The following is a 25110-nucleotide window of genomic DNA, read 5'->3' on the forward strand; positions in this document are numbered from 1 at the left end:
GGTTAAGAATCCACGTGCCAATGCAGGGGACACGGGTTCGAGCCCTGGTCCAGGAAGATCCCACATGCCGCGGAGCAACTAAGCCTGTGCGCCACAGCTACTGAGCCTGTGCTCTAGAGCCCGCGAGCCACAACTACTGAGCCCGCGTGCCTAGAGCCCATGCTCCGCAACAAGAGAAGCCACCACAATGAGAAGCCCGCGCACCACAACGAAGAGTAGCCGCAGCTCGCCACAACTAGAGAAAGCCCGCGCGCAGCAACGAAGACCCAACTCAGCCAAAAATAAATAAATGAACTTATCAAAAAAAAAAAAAAAAACCCACAGTAACAGCAGCTATGCCTCACTGTTGGCACCATCAGACACCCGGATCATTGCAGTCCAAACATACGGAGGCAGAAAGCGACTCATCTTGATTCAAGCATTTCCAGGGAAGACCAAAGGATTCTCCCTCCAAACCGATGAATGGCTCACAGGGATGTGCTTCAGCATGTGCATCAACCCACAAGGATTCACTTGCTGGGTTTAAAGTAAAAATGAAACAAGTTTAAGATATTGATACTTCCACATGAAGCCCCAACACAGCACACATGGCCTGGCAGCATTTTCAGTAGTTGTATCTTTCTGAATTCTAATCAAAGGACTGTGGTTTGATTTCAAGGCTTTGCCTGTTTGCTAAACTTCAGTGTATACCGAAATATTCTTCAACCTTCCCACTTATTTCCCACAAATTAAAAAAAAAATCATAAAAAATACTTGTCCCCGGTGCCCACAGTTTTGTGTAAATAAAGAATTCCCATGGATATGCTCTTACAGATACACAAAGAAATAATTTAGAAATAAAACTCATTCGACCAAAAGGCTAGGTTCAATGAGTCTGTAAGAAAACCCATGGGCCCTAATGCTGACCCTGGAGCCCTGGCAACCAAAAGCTGTGTGACCCGTAAGTGCAGCTCTCAGAATGAAAACGCCCAGCCAGTCCAACACCCAAAGTTACTCCCTAGGAGCCCCAGGTTCGGGGAGGGCAGGGGAAGCAGATGAGGGGACCCTCAAAGGGCTCACAAATGAGTCTCTGTATGTAACAGGTTGAACCATGTCCACCTGAGATGACGTGCTGAAGTCCTACCTCAGACCTCAGAATGTGACCTGACTTAGAAACAGGGTTGCTGCAGACATAAGTAGTTAAGATCAGGCCATACTGGGGTAGGGCGGGCCCCTGACACACTACGACTGGCGTCCTTTTAAGAAGACAGCCGTGTGAAGACACGGAGACACACAGGGAGAGCGGCATGTGTGGCAAAGGCAGAGGTGGTGGCATGTGGCTGCAAGCCAAGGGACACGAAGGTCCCCGGAGAAGCAGCAGACGCTCAGAGGAGGCAAGGAGGGACTCCCCGCGGGTCTCAAAGGGCGAGCGGCCAACACCTCGGCCTGGAGAACGGAGAGAACACATTTCTGTTGTTTTACGCCACCCCATCTGTGGTACTGTGTTATGGCAGCCCTGGGAAGCTAACACAGCACCCTTGAACCTGGGCTTCTTCCTCCTGCCCTCCTCCGTCCTGCCCCCGCCGCTGGCAGATACTCCCACTGCACCACGAAAGAGCCCCAGGGAATCCCCGTCTGTGGACCGCTTGGGGAGCACAAGGCAGGCTCAGCCAGCCCAGGCCCTGGTCCCAATTGTCTCCCTTCTCTCCAGCTCCCACCCACCCCTGGGCACTAGCCCCGCTCCCGCGGCCAGGCCAGCACCCCGGACCCAGGCTGGAGGGGGGAAGGTCAGGCAGGATGTGCAAGTGCCCTTCAGTGTGGCTGGTGCCTGTGCTGCTCCGGCCCACCCCAGTTCCTGACAGAACTTTTAGAACATTTCTTTCAGGTTTTTTTTTTTTTTTTGCTGTACGTGGGCCTCTCACTGTTGTGGTCTCTCCCGTTGCGGAGCACAGGCTCCGGACGCGCAGGCTCAGTGGCCATGGCTCACGGGCCCAGCCGCTCCACGGCATGTGGGATCTTCCCAGACCAGGGCACGAACCCGTGTCCCCTGCATCGGCAGGCGGACTCTCAACCACTGCGCCACCAGGGAAGCCCCATTTCTTTCAGTTTTTACTGAAGTAGTATCCTTCGTCCTGCCCCCAACAAGCCCCCTACAGACTCACACTCACACACACACACAGCCATGTGCCCAGAGGGAGCTGGGCCAGGAGGCAGATCTAAGTACACACACACCCTGTACTGCCAGGGGCCACTCCCATCCCATAACTGAGACTTTCTGTTCCTGGGCCAAGGTTTCCTGCCAGACTCACTTCCCTTATAATGAATGAATTATCCCTGAGAAAGTTCCTCAGTTCTGCCTGGAAGCCGACCTTGATGGCCTGCTGGGGCACAGTGGACCCCGACGGACCCTGACGGACCCCGACGGACCCCGATGGGGGGGACCCCCACCCCATAACCAGGACAGAACTCATTTGGGAAAATCGGATCGGCTGGCGGAAGGCTGGTCCCATGAAAGGAATGCAGCAGTCCTAGGTTGGCTCACACCCCGGGCCAGCGACCAGGAGCCGCACTGAGCACAGCCTGTCTCCCAACTGCCACCCGCTGCTTCACCTCCAAGACCATTTCTGCATCTCATTAGTCCACCTTCAGCCAAAGGTGGAGTTTGAAATGTGCTCCTTTAGATGCCTCATCCTGGACCAAGGGCATCCAAGTCTGGACGTGAGCCACATCAGAATCCCCTGGAGGGCCTGTGAAAGCAGCTCGCAGGCCCCTCCCCTGGAGCTCCTGGTTAAGCTGGGCCTGGGCTGGGGTCTGGAAGCCGGCCTAACAGGTTCCCCGGCTCCGCACTGGGCACAAGTGACAGCCGGTGTCACTACTGCGGCCGGCCTGCTCCTCCTCCCTCCTTCCCCGGGCACAGCCCGCAGTGTGCGGGGAGCACCACTCCCCAGGGCTGGGGTAAACCCTGCCAATCCAGTGGCCCCACCAAGCCCTCGGCCGGGGAGGGGTTCAGGGTGACCGCGGACCCATGTTGACGTGTGGGGCGTAAGCGGAAGCCGCCGAGGGGCGCTCCTGAGAAAGAGGCGCAGGAGGAAGGCTGCCCTAGGCTGCCCACGGATGTTCAAGCGGGCGGCCGGAGGCCGTGAGGCCCAGGGGCGGAGCTGGGCGGGACCGGCAGCCAGCAGCACAGACAGGTGGGAAGGACCCGGCTGCCCGGGGCTGACGCCCACCTGCTCAGCAAACCAAGCCAGCACCACCCTGCTCCCGGCTTCTTGTTAGGTGACATAATACAGTCTTTATTGTTTGAGCTGGTTGGGTCAGGGTTTTCTGTTACTTGAAGCTGAAAATATCTAATCACAAAGCAAAGCAAGCTAACAGGATAGCACGTCCGTCCAGGACAGAGGGCAACCTCTCAGCACACGTGACAGTGGCGTATGTTCCACAAATAATCCCAAAATTCCAGATTTGAACTCTGCAGACTATTCCAAAAGCTATGCAGCTGACAGTCAGTGGGTGAGCAATACCCAGAAATAGTGTAAACTGAAGAAGGCATCTAGCACCCGGTAAAGGATTATTGAAGACCCAGCTCGGGTCTGTCTTACGAGAGCCATGCTCATTTTTTTCAGGAGTTTCCCAGGAACCCCCCACTATTACTAAAGCTCACCAGAGAATTCAATTGTTTTCACCTATCAGTCTTCGACTTAGTCTCCTTCTGCAGAAAGCAGGTACCAGTATACCTAGTTGTGAAAATGGTCTTCTAACCTATTCCACTTTAGAGACAAGGTAGACAAGCATATCTAGAAAGGGGACACCTCAACTTATGTGCCTGTCCTGCCACCACACAGCTCTGTGATCTTAAACTGTTTTGCCTTTATGGACTCATTCCTCATCTATAAACTGAGAATACCAGCACATGTCCACCTGGTTTTCTAAGGACAATGCATGTGAAAGTACTCTGTAAACCATAAAGTACAAGGGCAATGACTTAAATCCAGTTTTGAATGGATTAATTGGATTAACATGGCCTGATTTTGTGAGGTAAAGATGAATCATGTTCCCAGAAGAATTACTTCACAAAAAATGCACAGTACATACACACACCTGCCGTGACTATCAACTGGAACACTGCTGCATGTTATTCAAACTGGACTTCACCTATTATCAATAACTTAATGGCAGCTAAAGGAACCAACATCCACAGGGCACCATAACCCATTGTACAAAGCATGACATCAACGTGGATTAGTTACTGTGCACATTCTCACAGAGGTCAACTCGGGAGGTTGTGCCTCCGCTTTTACAGAAGCTGCTCCCTGGGAACTACCTTCGACAGCGGCCGTGGGCTCCTCTGGACATCCCACAGGTGGCAAATCCTCTTTTCTACCGGAGAAGTTTAGTTTTAGCCCAACAGCCTTATGTCCTTCAGAGCCGTGTTTACTTGGACAAACCGGGTAGAAACCACAGGACTTGGAATGAGGGAAAAAGCAGGTATGGCCCTAAACCCATGCTTCTCAGACTGGGATAAGTATCTGTGGAGCAGAGAGAGAATGCCAGGAGGTAAACACAGCCATCTTCCTGAAACATGAATTTTATTAAAAGATTTCTGGAGGAAAAAAGAAAAAAAGGAATAACCAGTGAGTAATTGTTAAATGACTAAAAATTCTCAATAAATTATTAATTTTTTTTTTAATTCAAAGAATTTTCATGCTCACAGCAGACCTTTCAAAAGTCCATTCCCCTACTTTGGGGGAAAGCATTGGGAAGGGCTACACTTAGCAAATGAAACTTTTTCTTGCATCATTTACAAAGTAGATGCAATGGCAAACCCTAAAGTAATGGTTCCAAAAACATCTTTATTGAGCACATCTGAGAAATACTGTCCCGGCTGCCACAGTAATCACTTGTAAGTGCCAGTGTTCTTTTGTTACATTTATTGTGAGGGGGGGATCGCTGTTACTCTGGAGTCCTATTTCCTCTGTGGAAGACTCTAACAACAAACTCATAATTTGATGACAATTCATTTAAAATGAGAGTAACAAGCTCCCAGGAGACCCCATTATCGCATTGTCGGTGTTCCTAGACAGAGAACACTGCCTTGGGAAATCATATTTCTCCTTTGAACCCCGAAATCCCAGGGTCTGCCCCCTTCGTAAGCAATAAGAAGCTTGGTGTCACGACACGTCTCGAACGCCTTTACAGAGCGAATCAACACTGCTGCCAATACCCTGGGCTCCACCTAGGGTACCTTTATTTCTCATCGACCCGAAGCACAGTAAAGAAGGGCCAAACAGCCAAAACGTCAGCTTGTCTCTTAAGACCTAAGTTGGGTTTCCAGCGACAAAACACCCAAGTCTCTCTCTTGCTCACAGCACTACCTTCTCTCTTGTCTAAAATCAGCTTCTCCGAGTTTCTTATACACTTTTTAACCATGTGGTAATTTCCGTGGGCAAGTCTTCCTGAGCTGTTGCATCTGCCTCACTCTTTCTTCGGAGCACCCACCTGACTGCAGGGACTCCACAGTTACTTCCCTGTTAAATACTGCGACAAGTGTGTAAGCGACCAGCCAGGCCCCTGAGTGCCCTGTGGAAGGACGCCAGCTGAGGGCAGGACTTCCCGTGCTGCGTTTAGCCACTTCCCCTCAAGGCATCCCCAAGTCTAACATAATCGACACTGAGGTTCTGGCGCTGGACAACCACATTTACAGAACACACCCAAGCTCTCCAGACTTCAATTCCCCATTTTTGTTTCTGGAATATCAACATTAATGAAGTGGTTTGCCTGTTTTTGTTCTAAATTAACCTTCAAAATACACCTGGAATTATGAAAGTTGGTTCAAATATATCTTTTCCATATAAAGATACAAATTAGCACAAGCCTAATCACTCCAGAGTATGTAAAAAAATATATCCAGGAAAAGTAAAAATTTCAGTGAAAATCTGAATTAAGATTCTGATCCTATTATACTATTTTTCTAATTGATTTCAATTGAGGGTTAACTAATTATATAAGTGTCAAAAGCTTTGCTAGAAATTTCACAACGCAAAAAAAATCTGAAAAGGGTTTTGTGGCTTAACAACTTTAATATATACCAAGAACCCTGTTTAAAGCTTGTATTCTAAGGCCAACACCTAAATTATGAGCCCTATTACAGTCAAAGGAAATTCACTTCACACTGTCAGGACCACGAAAACCATGAGTCCCCTCTCGGGGCCACATGACCCTGTAGAAGGTTCCACGGGGCACACAGAGATAGAGCTAATAACCCATTCTCGTTAAAAGCACACCAACCGCAGTAACCCAATTTAAAAACTACAACCCCTAATCCTAGTCCCAGTACTGTGGTTTCAATGGCAAATATGGTTTGTGTGCTTGGATATGAAGAGCACGTGAAGCATGACAAGCAATCAATTTAAAAGACTTAAAAACAGGAGAGTGCATCGCTTCATTTAGCACCTCCTGTCCTAGGTGTCAGGTAGTGGATTAGGTGCCGGGGGGTCAGCTGACTGAGACTCAGACAGGTGGGCGGGCATCCTGAGAAAGGCAACCTTTTTTTTTTTTTAAATAAATTTATTTATTTATTTATTTATGGCTGTGTTGGGTCTTCGTTTCTGTGCGAGGGCTTTCTCTAGTTGTGGCAAGCGGGGGCCACTCTTCATCACGGTGCGCGGGCCTCTCACTGTCACGGCCTCTCTTGTTGCGGAGCACAGGCTCCAGATGCGCAGGCTCAGTAGTTGTGGCTCACGGGCCCAGTTGCTCCGCGGCATGTGGGATCTTCCCAGACCAGGGCTCGAACCCGTGTCCCCTGCATTGGCAGGCAGATTCTCAACCACTGCGCCACCGGGAAGCCCGAAAGGCAATCTTAAACAGAGTGAACGTCCGGGCCGGCAGCACTGACATGCTGTGTGTGGAGCAGGACGGGTGTCGGGTGAGAGGTGTGCCAGGGAAGAGAAGGGTGTCTCGGCAAAGAGAGAGAGGGAGAGGCCGTGCGTGAGGGGAAGCGCGGCTGGAGGGGTGGCCTCTGTGCCACGCTCAGGAGGTAAGGCTGCTTGTAAGAGGGATGACGGGCAAGGATGCACGTGCTTCAGATACATCCCTTGGGTAGGAACCTGGAGAACAGACTGGGTAGCTGTAAAACCAAGGCAGGAGACCATGTGAAGAAGATGCAGCCAGACCTGGTGACCCGCTGGGGACGAGGCCTATGAGAGGAGGCGAGAGGCGTCCTGATTTCTGACTTACGCTCATGAATGTACGGGGGCACCGGCCAGCAGAGGGGGCGGGGCTGTGCCAGGGGAGCAGCCGAAGCGGGGGTCGGGGAGGGCCGTGGGGGAGGCCGGGAACCTGAGGGGACTGAGCCCAGGAGCTCAGTTCAGGACACGCTGACTGGGCGGCACCGGAAAGCACAGGAGAGCTCGCTGGGCAACTGCACAGGTGCGAGCCCTGGGCAGAAGGTACCACCGAGTTCAAGTTCCTTCTCTCTCTTTAAAAACCCAAGAGAGCAGGCGCCACCACCCAGGGAAACGACAGATGGGAAGAGAGGAGCGTCCAGGATGCAGCCCTGGGGAGGCAAGTTCAGGTTAAAAATGCCCGATCCTATCAACACAAAAGGAACGTCAACGTTGTGCTAAAAACACAGCTTTCGGTTTCTGAAGAGAAACAAAGAAAAGTGGAAAGTAGTTCCCTTCCCCATGGGGGCTCTGAGATAACTCAGTGCCAGAAGGAAGCTCCCTGAAGATTAAGTCGCTTCTGTCTGCAATTACATCTTTCAGTATGTTGCTGAAAGGTTAACGAGATTTTCTTCATGTTCTGACGAAAAAAACGGTTTCAGGAGAACACGTGTTGCTGCTGCTACCAATCAGATAAAAGTACATTAAAAGAAAAACAAAACAAAAAAAACCCTTCCACAGACACCCCCTGGCCGGTCAGTATTTATGATTTTTACCTAACCATTTTAAAAGCAGAATTAATATACTATGCATACTTTGCCAACGCTTAAACTTTTCACATTCTAACAAATTTACCCCAAAAAGGCCTTTTGGAGATGCGTCCAGAGAGCCAGACCAGCTTCCCAGACAGTGTCAGCTCTAGGAAGAGCTGAAGTCAGCTCGCTCTCCTTTGCTCCCCGTCACTGAATCCCCACCAGCAATCTTTCTTTCTCAGCAGAGGAACAGATTACTGCTGATATTTGAGAACACCCAAGAGAAAAATGGGGATGGAGAGGAGAGAGGGAAGAACGTTTTTCAAATACTGCTTTTCTGGCTTTCAACCAAGTAGTTGCATAGCATTCACAGAGGATGAAGTCAAGATAATATAAACAAAATCTTCAATGAGGCCTATTACCCTAAAAGCTTTCCCAAACTCTGTTTGAGATCACAGGCAAGCTGCTCTAGAACCCTGCGCCCCAGAATCTACAGTGGTCCAGCCAGGACCCCGCCTTGGCCAGTCTGGGGGGAAGCACAGAGCCCCCTTCACTGCCCAGACTCTCTCCAATGACAGAGGTCAGTGCCACTGCCACCTGTCCTAGGACTACACTTTTCCTAGGAGGTACTGAGACTCCGTTTTACGGTCAAATCTATTTCCCAAGTTAGTAGCTGTTCCTCTACCTGGGTTCTCTCAGAGACGGAGCATTCATTTTGTGGAATTCGTATGTGCTGCCTGTGCTGACTTCAAGTTCACCTTAATATCATTAAGGTTAGGGTAGCAGGGTAGTGATTAAAATGAAAATCACAAAAATGTTTGAAAAATGTGTAAGGAGATACTAATGACTTCATAAATAAGATTAAGAATAAATGGCATTTAGGGCAAACCTAGTATTGGCCTATAACCCAAAGTATAAAATAAATACCCATGACGTAAATAAATAACTGAATAAACCAATAAATGAGAGAGAACAGACAAATCTTCCATACAGAGGAATTCTAAATAATTTATGGAGGTGGAGCTTATTCCACTTAATGACTTCCCTCCAAAGAGTGTAGTATGGAAAAAGGTAAGAAAAGAAGAACTTTAGTGGAGAGAGCTAACAAACAGTACCTCAGCCAGGTGGTCAAGGTCAGCATCAAAGTGTTAAGTCATGCTGACAGTCGATACCCTTGATATATGAGGAGAATGGCAACTTATAACTGCGGCCTTCCTCCTCCAAACCCATAACCTCAATCTAACCATGAGAAAAAACCTCAGACAACCCAAAATTGAAGGATGAACTCCTCAAAACTGCCACGGTTTCGAAAACAAGGGAAGTCTGACAAACTGTCACAACCAAGAGGGTCCTGAGACATGACAACATGACAATCCTGGATAGGATCATGGGACAGAGAACATTAGGGAAAAACCAGGGAGATCCGAATAAAGTGTGGAGTTTAGTTCACCGTAATGTACACATGTTGGTTTCTTAGTTGTGACCAATGTACCACAGTAACATAAGGCATTAACGCTGGGGTAAACTGTGTGAAGGGTAAATGGGAATTCTCTGTACCACCTTTACAGCTTTTCCGTAAATCTAAATCTATGCTAAAGCAAAAGGGCTAATTTAAAAGTAGCAAGAGATTCTATGAGCTTTGAAGGTATTAAAATCTTCATTTTTTAAAAATTCCAACTGCACAGTAGAAGGTAAACGAACAGTAAGTACTTAGGTGACTGACTGACCCATCACAGGACATTAGACTCAGAGAGAATTCATTCATTAGACTCAGAGAGAACACCAGAAGCTACATTTTCAGAAAATGGACACAAAGAAGGTTTTCTGGTTGCAGCATCCAACCTTCATCATCATCTTGCCCTTACACAAAAGGCAAAAAACCTCAACAACGACAACCAAAAAAACCCCAAGAGGCTTGGAAGTCCAGCTAAGAGGAAAGGGACTAGGGATAAAATAACAGCAAAACACGGGAACATTTGATATTGAGAAGATTAAAACATATAAATCAGGGTAGACCACACTGTGAGTTTTGAAATCAATTCAGTAGTGGCAACCAGCATTTTTTTAACAAAAGAAAATGAAATAGAAAAGTTCCGTGGTTGTGATGGCTACACAACAATGTGAATGTACTTAATGCCACAGAACTGCACTTAAAAGTGGCTAAAATGGTAAATGTTATGTAAATTTTGCCACAATTTTTTAAAAAATGAAAATAGAAAATACAGTACACCACAGGCAGCAAAGGTAAGTGCTATTTTATAAATAAATAAATAAACACAGGTGTACATATTCATACATCCACATATATTGCCTGTGGGTAATAAGTAATCATGATATAAAATGTCTTTCATCTGAGTCACTGTCCAAACCTTTGAAAGCCACTGACTCCACTCCCCCTCACCTCTACACGCTCACTCTGGTCGCCTGTGTCAAAAGAGCACGAAGGGGACGTCCCTGGTGGTGCAAAGGGTAAGACTCCGCGCTCCCAATGCAGGGGGCCCGGGTTCGATTCCTGGTCAGGGAACTAGATCCCACATGTACGCCGCAACTAAGGAGCCCACAAGCCACAACTAAGACCCGGTGCAACCAAATAAATAATATTTTTTAAAAAAAGAGCACGAAGGATAAAATCTACTTCACACCTTTAAGTGTGACAGGAAGTGGGTGAAAAGAAACTAGTTCTAATTAATAAGAAAGAAGAGAAATAACACCTCTGCAAGAGGAAGACCAATGCAAAGCCACACAGGACAGTGACCCTGGAGATGCAGCCCGGCCTTCCTAGCTCCACACTCACCTCAACTGCCTACCTGCATCTTCCCGGGACAGGATGTATCCCATCAAGTCTGAGATTCCTAGAACAACCAAGGAGAGCTCCTGACTGCCCTCTCGCTAGACCTTTCCCATCACCGTCCTCGTCACCCCAGACGCTCCAGCCAAATCCGAGCAGCCCTCCGGGGTCCCTCTTTCTCTCACTCTCCACAGCTGAGTCAACCCAAATTCATCTCAGAACTTTCCACGTGCCGCTGTCCGCACCACCTTCAGCAGGAACCAGCGTCAGCATTCCTCAGCTCTTTTTGCTCCCAGACACTCAGATAGGATTGTGACAAACTTTGAACTCTGCCCCGTATATTTAAGTAATCCCAACACTTAAAATGCTGTACTACTGGGCTTCCCTGGTGGCACAGCAGTTGAGAGTCCGCCTGCCGATGCAGGGGACGCAGGTTCGCGCCCCGGTCCGGGAAGATCCCACGTGCCGCGGAGCGGCTGGGCCCGTGAGCCATGGCCGCTGAGCCTGCGTGTCCGGAGTCTGTGCTCCACAACGGGAGAGGCCATAGCAGTGAGAGGCCCGCGTACGAAAAAAAAAATGCTGTACTACTGAATCACTTTGCTGTCCAGCAGAAATTAACACACTGTCAGTCAACTATGCTTCAATTAAAAAAATAAATTAAAAAAACATACATATAAGTCAAGGAGAAAAAAAATTTTTATGTTATACTATGAATATGAATGTCTGCAAAGAATGCAATTTCTGGCCTATTATAAATATTGGCTTTTTTAATAAAACTCACTTTTTAAAATATATTCAAAGGAATCTAAATACCATATAATGATATCCATCATTATTCATTTTTAAAAATGTACAGATAGGCTTTCCTGTATTGCTGGATATTCCCTCAAAGAATTTTAACCTAATATAGCTTCATGTTCAAAGCCTTTCTCAACAAAACTATGGGTATAAACTGAGATCCTGGGGTTTTTTAAATATCCTGTGACCACAGGGTCTAAGTGTCAAATTTTTTTCTTCTGAATTATCATAATTTTTATTAGCACACAACTGATCTAACAAATTTTACAAATTTTGATAGTTAATTAAACATAGAGTTCAAATTTTATTGAAAATGCATCCTTTAATGAGATTTATGGGACTTCCCCCCCCCAATTGGTTTATATGGCTATTACTGCTAGAATGAGACAGGGTTAATTAGCATCAATTTAATCTTATTTTCCTTGTCCCTTTTTTTTTTAATGTAAACTCTGAAAAAGCTTGTTCACATAAATAGATGTGAATGGAAGGAGCTTTGTTAAAGCACTGACCCTATACGCTCTACGCTCCCTCAGCATTTTATCCACAAATCACTTTTTGATGGTCTAACAACTGACAATTTGATTGGATTCTCCTTCAATATTATAGAGAGTAAAGATTTGAAAACCACCAAAGTTACTAATGAATTTGTCATCCAGAATTAAATCACTTTCTCCTAACCAATACCAATACTTCAAATTGTCCCTTTGCCCAAGATGAAGCACAAAGCAGGATCGGGGCCCGGAAAGAGGTCTGCCTTTGTTTGGCAAAGTGGAGACGTGAGACTGCGAAAGAGGAGGTGGAAAAGGAGAACTTGCGGCCTCAGATCAGTTTTAGGAGAATATGTGGATGTTGGGGATCTAGAAGCTGATTCTCTGAAAGTTATCCCCACGCCCAGGTACCACTTAGGGTCTTCAGGTACCTCCAAGGGACCAGATATCCCAGTCTGACGACAACTAACCAAGAGTGCCCCATGACCAAAGCATTCCCTTAAAAAATGTAATATCTTTTGATTTGCTGGCCCCTGCTTAAAATCTTCTAACAACTCATCCCACACTTAAAGAAATTAAAACCGAACCTCCTCACTATGGCCTCTAAGGTCCTACCTCATCTCACTATCCTACGAAACCACACTGGCCTTCTCCACGTCCCTGGATGGCCACCAGTGCTCCCCACCACAGGCCCCTTGCACCTGCCATTCCCTCTGCTCGCCGCCTGGCTGCTCCCACACAGCCTCCAGACTTCAGCTCATATGTCACCTCCAACCACCTAAGCATGCTATCCATCTCCTTATTCCCTACCACAGCAACTGAATTCTTGATAGTTCCTACTGTAAGCATAACTATTTTGTTTTGTTTACAATACTGTCTGACTTCCCTACTACACGCAAACAGGTCTTGTTCAGTGTTTTACGTCCAGCACCCAGCACACTGCCTGATGCTCAACAGATGTCTGTAGACAGGATGGTGTATGCACGCCATGGGAAAGTGAAGTTGGGGGGGAGTGTCCTAACAGCTGTCAGTGCAACCTTATTTTAAAACAAAGCCATATTCATTATTAGAGTATAGATACCCCAAATGCCAAAGAGAAAGATATATCACAGATAATGTTAAATACATAAACACAGACATATCCCAAGACTTCAGACAGCATCCAAAGTGGCCAGAGAAACTTAGCATGGATTTGCCCCCATTTTTTTCCTTACCTCTGTTCTTGAGACTGATCCTCCATATCTTCTTCAGAATCACCCTATTGAGAAAGAACATGCTTTAACAGTTGTTTCAAAGAAACACAAAATTTCCCAAAACACAAAAACAGTTCTTCAAATCCCACAGGGGTGGTGAACTTGTCTATAACAGTGCCTGGCACACAGCAGGCACTCAATAAATACTTATTGAAAAAAAGAATGACACTAGAATGGCACCACTGAAAGCCAGAAATTCCCAAGTGATCCCTTACATGTTCACTGTAAGTAAACATTCTACCTGTTTAAAATCGCCACCAAAACACAGTCTCAAAATTGGTTTGACATCACTCCTCTCTCCAAGAGCCTTTTTTTGGTGTTTAAGTTTAATCGCACAAGATAAAATTTAATGATAATTAAAATCCCCAAACATAAAGAATCCCCTAAATGAGCACCTGATAGATTTTGACTTATAAGTGGCATAAATATCTCACTCAAATGCGCTTCCAAAATCTTCTCTGAGACCTACCATGCCACACTGTGACCAGAAGTCACATACCAGGTGGGTAAAAAGAGAAGGTGCTTGCAACAGAAGCAAAAGGGCAGATCCAATTAAACGCCGCCTCGGCACTTGCCCGGCTCCCGTGCTCTTGGCACGGCTCTATCCTCTCCCGAAGTTGCACCGCTGGCTGCGGAAACACCCACCCTTCCTGTGCCTCCAGCTCCCCCAGCCCAAGGCGCTCCTGGTCGCCCTGCCCCCCATCCTCCTGGGCCCAGACCCCGCTTCACTAACGCCCTCTGACTGTTAACCCACTCTTGGAGCCACAGGGCCCCAATCCCTATCTGCAGCCCCAGATAAACACCAACCTTCCCACAGGAGCCAAGGCTCGGGCAGGTTAGGTCAGACCCCACAGTACATGCAGGACCACTTAACCCACAGCTGCGGCCCCACCGCCAAACACCTCCAGGCTCTACGCACTGTCTCCCCAGAAACAACGACACCAGACTTCTCAACGCCAGGGGTCCCTGCCAAGGGAAGGGCCCCCGTGTGTCCAAGAGGCCGTCACACCCCCTGCCCCTGGGCAAACCTGAGGGTCATCCTACACGGCTCTCCTGCCGTCACCTCCAAGCGTGAAGGTCTACCCGCTCATCAGAAATACAGCTCAGACCTGTCCTCCTCCACCCCTCCTGCCGGCAAATCGGCCCAAGCCGTCCGCACCCCAGGCCTGCACCACCACTGCTGACGGGCTTCCACTCTGTCTAAGACTGCTGTCTTTCCAGGATGTGGAGAAAAGGGAACCCTCGTCCACTGCTGGCAGGAATGCAAACTGCTGCAGCCACGGTGGAAAACAGTACTGAGGTTCCTCAAAAAACTAAAAACAGAGCTACCATATGACCTAGCAATTCCACTCCTGGGTATATATCCGAAAAAAAAACAAGAACACTAGATCGAAAAGATACATGCACCCCAACGGTCACAGCAGCACTATTCCCAGTAGCCAAGATACGGACGCAGCCCAAGTGCCCATCAACAGATGAACGGATAAAGAAGATGTGATACACACACACACACACACACACACACACACACACACACACACACACGGCTACTACTCAGCCATAAAAAGAATGAAATTTTGCCATTTGCAGCAACATGGATAGACCTGGAGGGTATTATACTTAATGAAATAAATCAGACAGAGAAAGACAAATACTACATTATATCACTTACATGTGGAATCTAAAAAAATACACCAAACTAGTGAATGAAACAAAAAAGAAACAGACTTACCAATCTAGAGAACAAACTAGCAGTCACCAGGGGGAGAGGCAAGATAGGGGTAGGGGACTAAGAGACACAAACTACTGTGTATAAAATAAATAAGCTACGAGGATATATTGCACAGTACAGGGAATATAGCCAATGTTTTATAATAACTATAAATGGAGGATAACCTTTAAAAATTGTGAATCACTATGTTGTACACCCAAAATTTATCTAATATTGTACTTCAATTACACCCCAATTAAAAAAAAATTTTTTTTAAAGATTGCTGCCTTCAACCCAGCCCATGTGCCACTGTGAGACCACTCTTTTTCAACATCAGTCGTTACTTACGGACCCAGCAGTCAAGGTCACCGTGTTAACCGCTGCTCAAGAACCAACCTCCAAGCTCCTGAACCTGGAATTGAGCAACGGTCACTTGACCTTGACACACCCATCCCAATCTCTACAGCCACACTTCAGCAGGGCTCTGGCTCCCATTCAAAGCATAAAACACACCTCCCCTGTGAGGCTCTGGGCTAATGCAGGTCTCCAAGCGGCCACTCCCTCCCCAAAGCCTTAACAGACCCTCCGATACACACCGCTCCTCTCCCTCCTCTCCGTTCCTACATTTCAGCACTTGGATCCAGCTTTATCTCCCCAACAACACCGAGCTCTCAAAGGGCGGGGACCCCGGAATTTCTCCCCACTCCCTCTTGGCAGTGCCTCGGGACCTTGCTAGCTATTCTACTTCTCTCACAGCTTTCAGGGGCTGGATCACATACCAAGTACAGGCCTCCTCAAAGAGACCTACCTTGACCTCTTGCAGTAAAACTGCAACTCCCATCACCCAAATCTTCCTCCAATCTGCCACCATAGAGCACTGATGCCCTTCTAACACGCTACATAACTGATAATTTATTCTATTTCTTCCTTATTCTCTATATGCCTCCATTAAACTGCCAGCTCCACAAGGGCAGTGATTTTCTTTTTTTGTTCCCCATGACATCCCCAGTACTTAAAACAGTGCTCAGCCCACAGTACATGCTCCATAAATGTCTGCAGGGCTAAGCACAGTCTAGGTGTTTCTTAAATACTAGTGGGTATCGCCCCACACCTGTGAGATGGCTATCATCAAAAAGACAAAAGATAACAAAGGTCGGTGAGGATGTGGAGAAAAGGCAGCCCTCATGCACTGCTGGTGGGATTGTAATCTGGTGCAGCCACTATAGCAAACAGTACAGAGGTTCCTCAAAAAATTAAAAATAGAACTACCATATGACCCGGCAATTCCACCTCTGGGTATTTATCCACAGAAACCTGAAACACTAACTTGAAAAGATATATATACACCTATGTTCACTGCAGCATTATTTAAAATAGCCAACACACAGAAGCAACCTAAGTGTCCACTGATAGATGAATGGATAAAGAAGATGTGGTATGTATATACACTGGAATATTACTCAGCTATAAAAAGGAATGAAATCTTGCCATCTGTGACAACATGAATAGACTTGGAGGGCATTATGCTAAGTGAAATAAGTCACACAGAGAAAGACAAATACCATATGACCTCACTTACTTGTGGAATCTTAAACAAAACAAAACAGAACAGAACACCAAGTCCACAGATACAGAGAACAGATTGGCAGTTCCCAGAGGCAGAGGTGGGGAGTGGGCAAAATGCATGAAGGGTGTCAGAATGTACCAACTTCCATTTATAAAATAAATAAGAAATGGGGGATGTAATACACAGCATAGTGACTATAGTTAATAACACTGTACTGCATTATTTGAAATTTGCTAAGAGAGTAGATCTTTTTTTTTTTTGAGAGTAAATCTTAAAAGTTCTCAACACAAGAAAAAAAAATTTTTGTAACTATGTACGGTAATGGATCTTAACTAGACTTATTGTGGTGATTATTTTGCAAAGCTTCAAATATAGAATTATTATGCTGTACACCTGAAATTAATAGAACACTATATGTGAATAATAGCTCAATAAAAATTTTTCCAATAAAAAAATTTTAAATACCAGTAGATATAACTATTTTTAAAACTTCATTTGGACTTCTCTGGCGGCACAGTGGTTAAGAATCCGCCTGCCAACGCAGGGGACACGGGTTCGAGCCCTGGTCTGGGAAATCCCTCATGCCGCGGAGCAACTAAACTCATGTTCCACAACTACTGAAGCCCGCGCGCCTAGAGCCCATGCTCTGCAACAAGAGAAGCCACCGCAATGAGAAGCCCGCACACTGCAATGAACAGTAGCCCCCTCTCGCCGCAACTAGAGAAAGCCCGCGCGCAGCAACAAAGACCCAGTGCAGCCAAAAATAAATAAATTAATTAATTAAAAGCAAAAATTTCATTAAGCAAACCTTCCTAATTCAAAACATAACATGAAATTACTTCTCTCAGACACAGGCACCTTATCACCACCATACTACTTTCCTGGTCAGACTGTGCTAGAACTCATACAGTAGCAAAGTGGCCAAAAGCTTGGGCTCTGGAGCTAAACTCCTCCTGGATTCAAATCCCACCACTGCTGTGCGTGTTCTTATCGCCTTGGGCAAGTCACTTACCCTCTGTGTGCCTCAATTTCCTCATCTGAAATCAGCTCACAATACTTCATAGCTTTTAGGATCTTAATATGAATTAAGACTCGTAAAGGGCTAAACAATGCCAGTAGTATTCAACCCATGTTGGTTGTTCTTTTTCTATGTTAATAGTGGAATTTGATTCAACCAAAAAGAAATTTCTATGACAAAAAGATTTCCAAATGCTAGTCAATGCCTCCCAGCCTGGGGCGAGAGACTATTACCTCACAGGGTACCTGAGATACTCATTGTGCCACTTCCTGTTTCACTTTCTACCAATTTCTCTTATCTACACGCTCAGGCCTTAAGTGGGCAAAATAAACAAGACGTGGGATTTTTCAAGGCAGAAACATTCTTATTCATCACTGTACCGCAGGGGCCTATCTGGGCCAGGCCCCGGCCAGCTGTTTGCTCGATGGACTAACAAGGCCAGGATCGCACAGCCTCCCCATCCCATCCCAGACCAACATGCTTCTGCGTCAGGAAACAGCTCCTACTCGGCACCGATGTCCACGCCCCAAACCCAGCCACGGCCCTCAGGAGTGAGGCTTCTCACCCCAGTAAAGTCTGAACGGACTAAATGAACAAGCTGTAGATTGCCCTTCTTGCTCCTAGAACTGATACAGAAATGTGACTATTAAACAGTAATTGGAACTCAACGCCTAAGGCATTCCACCTGCCATCTTCAGAAGTGGCTAACCTCATGAATAGGGAAACTGGACAAGACACTGGGCACTGCCTTTCCTCCACCGGGAAGAACCCTGAAGGCCTACTGCACGCACAACATCGTGGCCACAACGGGGCACCCAAGCGTAGATGCCCAAACCCTCTTAAGGGGAGCCCAGTTAGGGCAATAAGGCACACACAAGACAAAGGAAAAAATCCAGACACTCGAGAAACTCAAAGGGGAGGAGAAGTGGAGACAGTGTCACGGCCAAGCTAAGGGTCAGGAAGGACTGATCTTGGACAAACGGCAGGGCAATAGCGTTTGTGCTCTCATTCAACAGATGCACGTTGGGCCTGCGCGGTCAAGGGGCAGGCAAGTGTCCCAGAGGACTGAGCGGAGCTGCAGACAAGGTCACACTGCAAAGGGCCCCGAGGGCCACAGTGGCTCACAGGGGGTCAGGGAAGTTTCTGACCTTGAAGGCGGAGTAAGAAGGCGCACAAAGCAGTACCTTGCACACAGGCAATCACTTCTTGACAATAAAACACTTGACGAAAACATTTGTTTGGCTTCTATAACATCACTACTCTGGAGTCAGTGCGGTGAAGCATGAATGAAGCAGTCAGAGAAGAAAAATCCTGTAAATCTAAGAATAAAATTACATGTTTTCTTCTTCCTTCTCATTATCACCATGGATCAAGTTTTAATGTTCTTACACCAAAACATTTTACAACATAGAAGAGTGTATAACAAAAAGATATGAATAATGTAACTTATCTATGCAACTGCTGGGCACATGACAGTACTGTGTTATCTGCACCGGTTCAGCCCCTTCCAAGCAGGAAAGCTGTTCCATGCTCTCCAGTGACCAAATCTAGGGGTCAGATGAGATACTGCCAAAAGAACAGGTAAGCTATATTAAGCGCTTACTAAATTCAAGGCACTCAATCCTCACAAAACCCTCTGAGATTGGCACCACTATTAACCCCATTTTGCAGATGAAGAAACCAAGGACAGAGAGGTGGAAAGCGATGGAGCCCTAAGTCAAATCCTGGAAGCCAGGCCAGAGGGATTTATAAGGCTGGCAGTTTATAACAATGCAATTATTATATCTGGTTTTACTAATGATGCATTATTCAAGTTCTTGGTCACTTAAGAGACCCATTAAAAAAAGAAAAAGAAAAGAAAAAGACCCAGTCTATAGAAAACATGTCCAAAATAGATAACTGTATAAATAATGAGTGTTGGCAAATGTTAGTATTCAATTTTTTAATGCCACATCTTCGGACGCTCCTGTTTCACTGATCATTGACAAATCTTAGCTTCTGAAGTCATCTTTTAAGTCTTCTGAAGGGAACCCAACTTACAAAGTAGGCAGAAAACCCTCAAATTTACATAACACCTATAAATATTCTCTTTTCAACAGACTCCCTGACACACATGAGGGAACTTTTTCTGAAAAAATTCAAACTACTTTGAAAAGAATTCCCTAAAAATAACTCTCTTCAGAACTCCGTGCAGTTTATACACACACACACACACACACACACACACACACACACACGTGCAGTTTAGATAGATATGCAGCTTAGATAAATATAGACAGACAGACCCATATCTATCCTCACCCCCACCGAGGTACATGTAGGGTAAAACAGTCTCTAAAAAATACACATATAGATGGAGTATTTAGAAAATGATTTTGAATATCAGTTTCACTTTCATTATAGCTTCGATTAAAAGAGCTTAGGTATAAATGCTTCTATAGTGAGTATTCCAGAGAACAGCTTCTAAAATTCTAACATTTTTTACCAAAACAAACTGTATTATACATACAAACAAAACCAGAAATTAAGATTTACATAAAATCACTTTTGAGCCTATAAATAAAATCATTCATCATATCAGGGGCTTTGACATTTCCATCTCTGAGCACAGAGACTGAGCCTTTGACTAATGCTGTAACAAATGAAAGTCTATCATTTCCTTTCCTTTCAGTCTGGGTTAGCTTCCCACACTAACCAGGGAGACGTAGAGTATGACCGAGTAAAAATGCAAAAATGTACAGATATACACCAGTGCTTCTCAACCCGGGCAGTTCTGCTCCCCAGGGACAGCTGGCAAGGTCTGGAGACATTTTTAGCTGTCACAACTTGCGGGGAGGGAGGAGTGACTGCCACTGGCATCTAGCGGGTAGAGGCAGAGATGCTCCCAGGACAGCCCCCCACAATAAAGAATTCTCCAGCCCAAAATGTCACTAACGCCTCTGCTGAAAACTCCGATAGACACAAATATGACTATACTGCATTTGTGAAAAGTCAATATGCCCAATGTTCAGCGTGGTTCTCTCAGCAGGAGTTGAGTGATTTCTATTTCGTTCTTTTCATCTTTCTGCATTTTTGTGCCACTACACATCTGCCCTTTACAATCAGGGGGGAAAATCTATTTAGGAATAAACTTTTAAGAGGAGGACAGACTATCTGCTCCGCATCCTGATGCGGCCTTTTCTCCAAGGACTGGTCTCATTCAGCCTGCCGGCCTCCAGGGAAGGTCCAGTACATTTTCCTCTAAAAAACTCACTCTCCACCTTGAAGCTGTTATTCATTAGCCCTGGTTAAAATGAATATTCCAAGTACCTCAAAACCAGCCCTCTAAATGCTCCACATAGGAAGAACACTGCAATGTAAAACTGCACAGCCTCGCCAGTGAAGTTATAGCTACACATCCTGTTTTCTAAACAGCCACAAGAGACAACATAGAATTAAGTGCTGCCACCAACGTGAGACGTAATGAACATCTTAAAAATTACCGGCACACAAGCTCACTATTCCCTTACAATTCAAACCACTCCCCCACCCATCCACAACATGCGTTTGGGGTCACTACTGTCGCTGATGAAAAACAGTCAACAACATTATATTTAAATGTGTACATCTGCAGTCAATGAGAAATTCTCCTAAAAGTGAAATCTTAAACACAGAGGCTTTGCAGTGCTCTATCTATTGAAGCGGTAAATCTGATGATGCCAGATTCCCAACAAATCATTAGTAATGATTTTTCCACATGCAATCATTATATCACACGGGGCGGGGGTGGGGGGGAATCCGAAACCTGAAATTCAAGTTCTTAACAAGAGGGTGTATTCCAACACAAATTAAAGGCACTTGGACAAGACCCAAGATTACAGTCCTTTAAAGGCACATCTTCATCCCAAAGCTGCTTAACGCTAACGGCAAGGACCACTCACTAACATTTCTGAGATCAGTATTCCATCCCCCCGTGCTCCTCAGGCACACAGCACGGCTCACGCAGAGACCAGGCACGGGGCTCTCCCCACCCCGGACCACTGGCGGCCGAGGGGCCCGCCCTTCCCCTCTGCACCGCCGCCGCCGGCCGCAGCCCTGCTGAGGCGGCCTCGGCTCCCACCTCCTGAACTTGGGGCCGGCGTGACTCACGCCCTGTCACATGGCACGGGAGGAGGCCGGGCAGGCCACCGTGGCCAGGTGTTCAGGCTCAGCCCGACCGTTTATTTGCATTGCAAAGTGGCCCGAGCGCCGGTGCCGCCGTGAGAGCCGGCGGCCTCCGGGCCTCTCCTCCTTTGCACCCGCGCAGCCGCCCTGTCACCTGGCCGTCCTCACCTGAGTGGGCAGCAGGAGTTCCCCTTCCTCCGCCTGCCACAGCTCCACCACGTTCGGCAAGGGCTCGATCGCTGCACCAACACCAAAAAACACACCGCGTTTTTAATGCACGGAAAAGAAACGCTTCCTGTTTCCCGATTGTCCCCCCGTGCACCCGCCTCACCAAAACAAGCCTCCCTTCCCTTCTAGAAGCGGAGGCCACCCGAGGAGTGAGCCGAAGATCGGAACACAATGGACGGGGTGCGAGCCGGTGGCCCCTCGGACGTGCGGGCTCGGGGGCTCTAGCGCTGGGGGGACGGAGAGGAGAGGCCACCCCGCGGCACCCTGCGCTCCGCATCCCGCAGCAGCTGGGACGGGCGTGTGCGGGACACGGCCCGGGCGGCCAGGCTAGGGGAACAAAGCTGCAGGAAGCCGGGCCGCGGCGGGGCCCCAGCGCGCGCCACACAAAGCGGGGGCTGCGCCCAGGGCGCCCGGGGCCCGCGCACAAAGGCTCCGAGGCGCGCGCGGCTAGCGGTCCGCGCCGCGGTCCCCGAGCCCCGCGACTTCCCAGCTTTCTGTTGGCGGGGGGCGGAGGGTGCCGGAGGGGACGCCGCGGTGAGCAAAGGGGACCAGCCCGGAATTGCAACTGCTTTCCTTCCTCCTTTCCCGTTCCTCCCCTCGCCCTCTTATAGCTTTCAGCAGTTCCCCCAAAAAGAAAGGGGGGGCAGGGTGGAGAGGGAAGCCAGCGGAGCGGCGCCTGGCTGACCTTGTCCCTGAGCCCCTCCCGGGCGACAGCAGGGCAGGAGGACCTGGAAGACGCCCAGCAGGAGGTTCACGGCCGCGGCGGTGAGGCAGTAGCAGCCCGGCTGCGGGCGTCGGAGCCCCGCCATGCTGCTGCTCGCGCTCCTCTGCGCTGCTCGCCGCGCTCGCCTCTCGCTAGCTGGCGCCCCGGCCTCCTCGCCCCGGGCCCGCCCCCGCCGCCGCCTGCCCCGCCCCTCCCGCGTCGCGTCGCCGCCGCCGCCGCCGCCGCAGCTGCAGGCCAGCCTCGGGCGCGCCGCTCGCTCCGCGCGTGTGCGCCACAGATAGGGAGGGACGGAGCGCGGCGGGGCGCGGGGAACGTGGACAATGAGAAGGCCGCGGCCGCCGCCCCGCCCGGCTCGGAGCACATGGCTGCGGGTCCGCCCCGCGGCGCCCTGCGGCTGCCCCCCCTCGAGGCTGCGGGGCCCGGGCACGTTCCGCGGGCGTGACAGGGGCGCCGAGAGCTGGCGGGAGGGGCTCCCGGGCCACTATCGCCAAGAACTTTGGGGTGGTTTCTGCTTTGTCTGGGCACGCGGGCCACGATCGGGTTATTACCCACAGGGGCAGGGGCGGCGGTGGGAGGTGGAAATGAGGAGTTGCCCAGCGAGAGGCCCCAGACAGGGTATTAGTGGAAATAATGCAGTGGTTGTCAGGAAAGGCGAGTGCAGCCACATGGCTACTGCCAGTTCTGCAGCGAGGATATCCGGTGGCTGCAAAGTCTGTAATTTAGAATTTAAAAGAGCTCTCCCAAGACCCGAGAGGCTGACCTCAGCGCCTCGTGGCGGTGGTGGGCCCGGCACCCTCTGTGGAGACGGTCCAGTTTGTGACAGGTGGGGAAGCCTCTTCCTAGGGGGTTTAGAGCTTTAAAGACCCTGCACACACTCCTTTCGGATTCCTATTGCAAAATTTAGTCAGCCTCTTCTGAAACCTGGTTGGGGTCAAGGACGTGGTGAGTTGCTGTCTCTGACATTCACGGGGTAATGTAAGTGATACTTGGAAATATATCTTTTGATGCCTATAACTAAAAAGTACGTCTAAGATCTGAGATCTCTTTTAAGTTAATATCATGCCCTTGCCAGCGGTATCAGGAGCAAGGTTTTTTCGGGGATCTATTTGCGCGACCTGGAAGTACTGGCAATCTTAAGATATTTTTAATTTGCTGCTTCCAGAGTAGCTTGTATGAAATTCAGAGAATATGAGCCATGTAGAACGAAGAGGGGAAGTGACCGTGGCACACCTGTCTGCTTACATTGATCCTCTATTTAATTGCTTCTGGTGCCTTAGAGTCTAGACAATGGCAAAGCAGTGGTCGAATAGCAGGACAGATGCGGGGAAGGACTAAATCAATTATGGATCCTCTCTGTCCTAAGGACATAACACAGTACTGTGAACCCAATCTCACACTGTCTTTAAACAAGGTTGAATAGCCTAATTGCTTGGCCAGAACTAAACATTTAAGAAGATTAGCACAAATATAAAACCTCGATGTGAAAAAAAAGAAGGGCACTTTGCATTATCCACTCTCCAGTATACTCTCTGTCCCTTGCCTTTTTTTCTGTGTTGCCTGCCAGCATCTACCTTTCATTAGCGAGGATCTCCAGTCCCATCCCAACACGTCCCTTCTTTTTTCTCTTAGTTTCACTTCTCTAGTTTTGCATTTGCCCCTTGGGCTCTGAAGGTCTTTCTTCTACTGTGTTAAGGGGGCCTTCTATGACAAGAACACTTGCCCAGCCCACTTCGGCAGTAACTGCACTTTCAAAGTTTGTTTCTACATGAAAGTTCTCTCATTGGCCTATTTATTTACAATACGTATTTTTAAGTCCACTTATGACCATACTACTTAGAAAGGAAAGCAAGCAAACATCAACAGCCTAACAGGTTTTATTCAACAGGTTTAATAAACAGACACAACCCAGAACTTTACTAATTTTTAAATTATTTTACTTTTTAGTAAAAGTCTTTCTCACACCAACCAGTATCTCAGAATCAATGGAAATGGCTTAAAAGATAGAAGAAAATTGCTATGGACCATATATAAACACAGCTCTATTTTTTCTTCTACTGAAGCTTTTGAAAGGCCAGCTTAATTTTTCAAGTTGTAGTCTTGTGGACTTTACAAAGTTGGTAATGCTATTTGACTGTTGTTCAAAAAGCCAGAAGCATGTATCTGCAGTGCCATGAGGTTGGAGAGGGATACAGGGTTACACAGCTGTCTTCTTAGATAAATCTCACCTAATTAGCCTTCTCGGGAGGTATTTTTCATGCTGACTCATGAACAACAGGAAAGTTATGGCCCATTAAGTAGCATCCATGTTTTGAAGTAAATTTGTTCTCCAAAGAAGAGTCTGTGTCATTTGTGCTATATTTCCATTATTCCCCTGTTGATAATAGGTATTCTATTAGACCTGGAAAAACTTTGGCTATTACATAATAGTCTAACTGCCTCATTTTACAGAAGAAACTGAAACCCAGAAAGGATGAGAAATATCCAAGTTATAGTGGCAGAGT

General features: G+C 47.5%; 1 protein-coding gene across 3 annotated transcripts in view; it reads right to left on the reverse strand.

Annotated features, from left to right (window-relative positions):
* The window catches only part of TMEM131L (transmembrane 131 like), a 168838-nt gene extending 146073 nt beyond the window's left edge, over positions 1–22765 (reverse strand). For all 3 annotated transcript variants that reach the window (XM_079702895.1, XM_079702894.1, XM_079702893.1), the window contains exons 1-3: positions 22571–22765; positions 21826–21896; positions 13180–13223 (exon numbers count right to left, since the gene is read on the reverse strand). In XM_079702895.1, the coding sequence (XP_079559021.1) occupies positions 13180–13223; positions 21826–21896; positions 22571–22694 (239 nt within the window). In that variant the 5' untranslated portion in view covers positions 22695–22765. The remainder of the gene's footprint in view (positions 1–13179; positions 13224–21825; positions 21897–22570) is intronic.
* Between the last annotated feature and the right edge of the window lie 2345 nt (positions 22766–25110).

The sequence above is a fragment of the Hyperoodon ampullatus genome (assembly GCF_949752795.1).
Source record: "Hyperoodon ampullatus genome assembly, chromosome: 1".
Taxonomy (NCBI): domain Eukaryota; kingdom Metazoa; phylum Chordata; class Mammalia; order Artiodactyla; family Ziphiidae; genus Hyperoodon; species Hyperoodon ampullatus.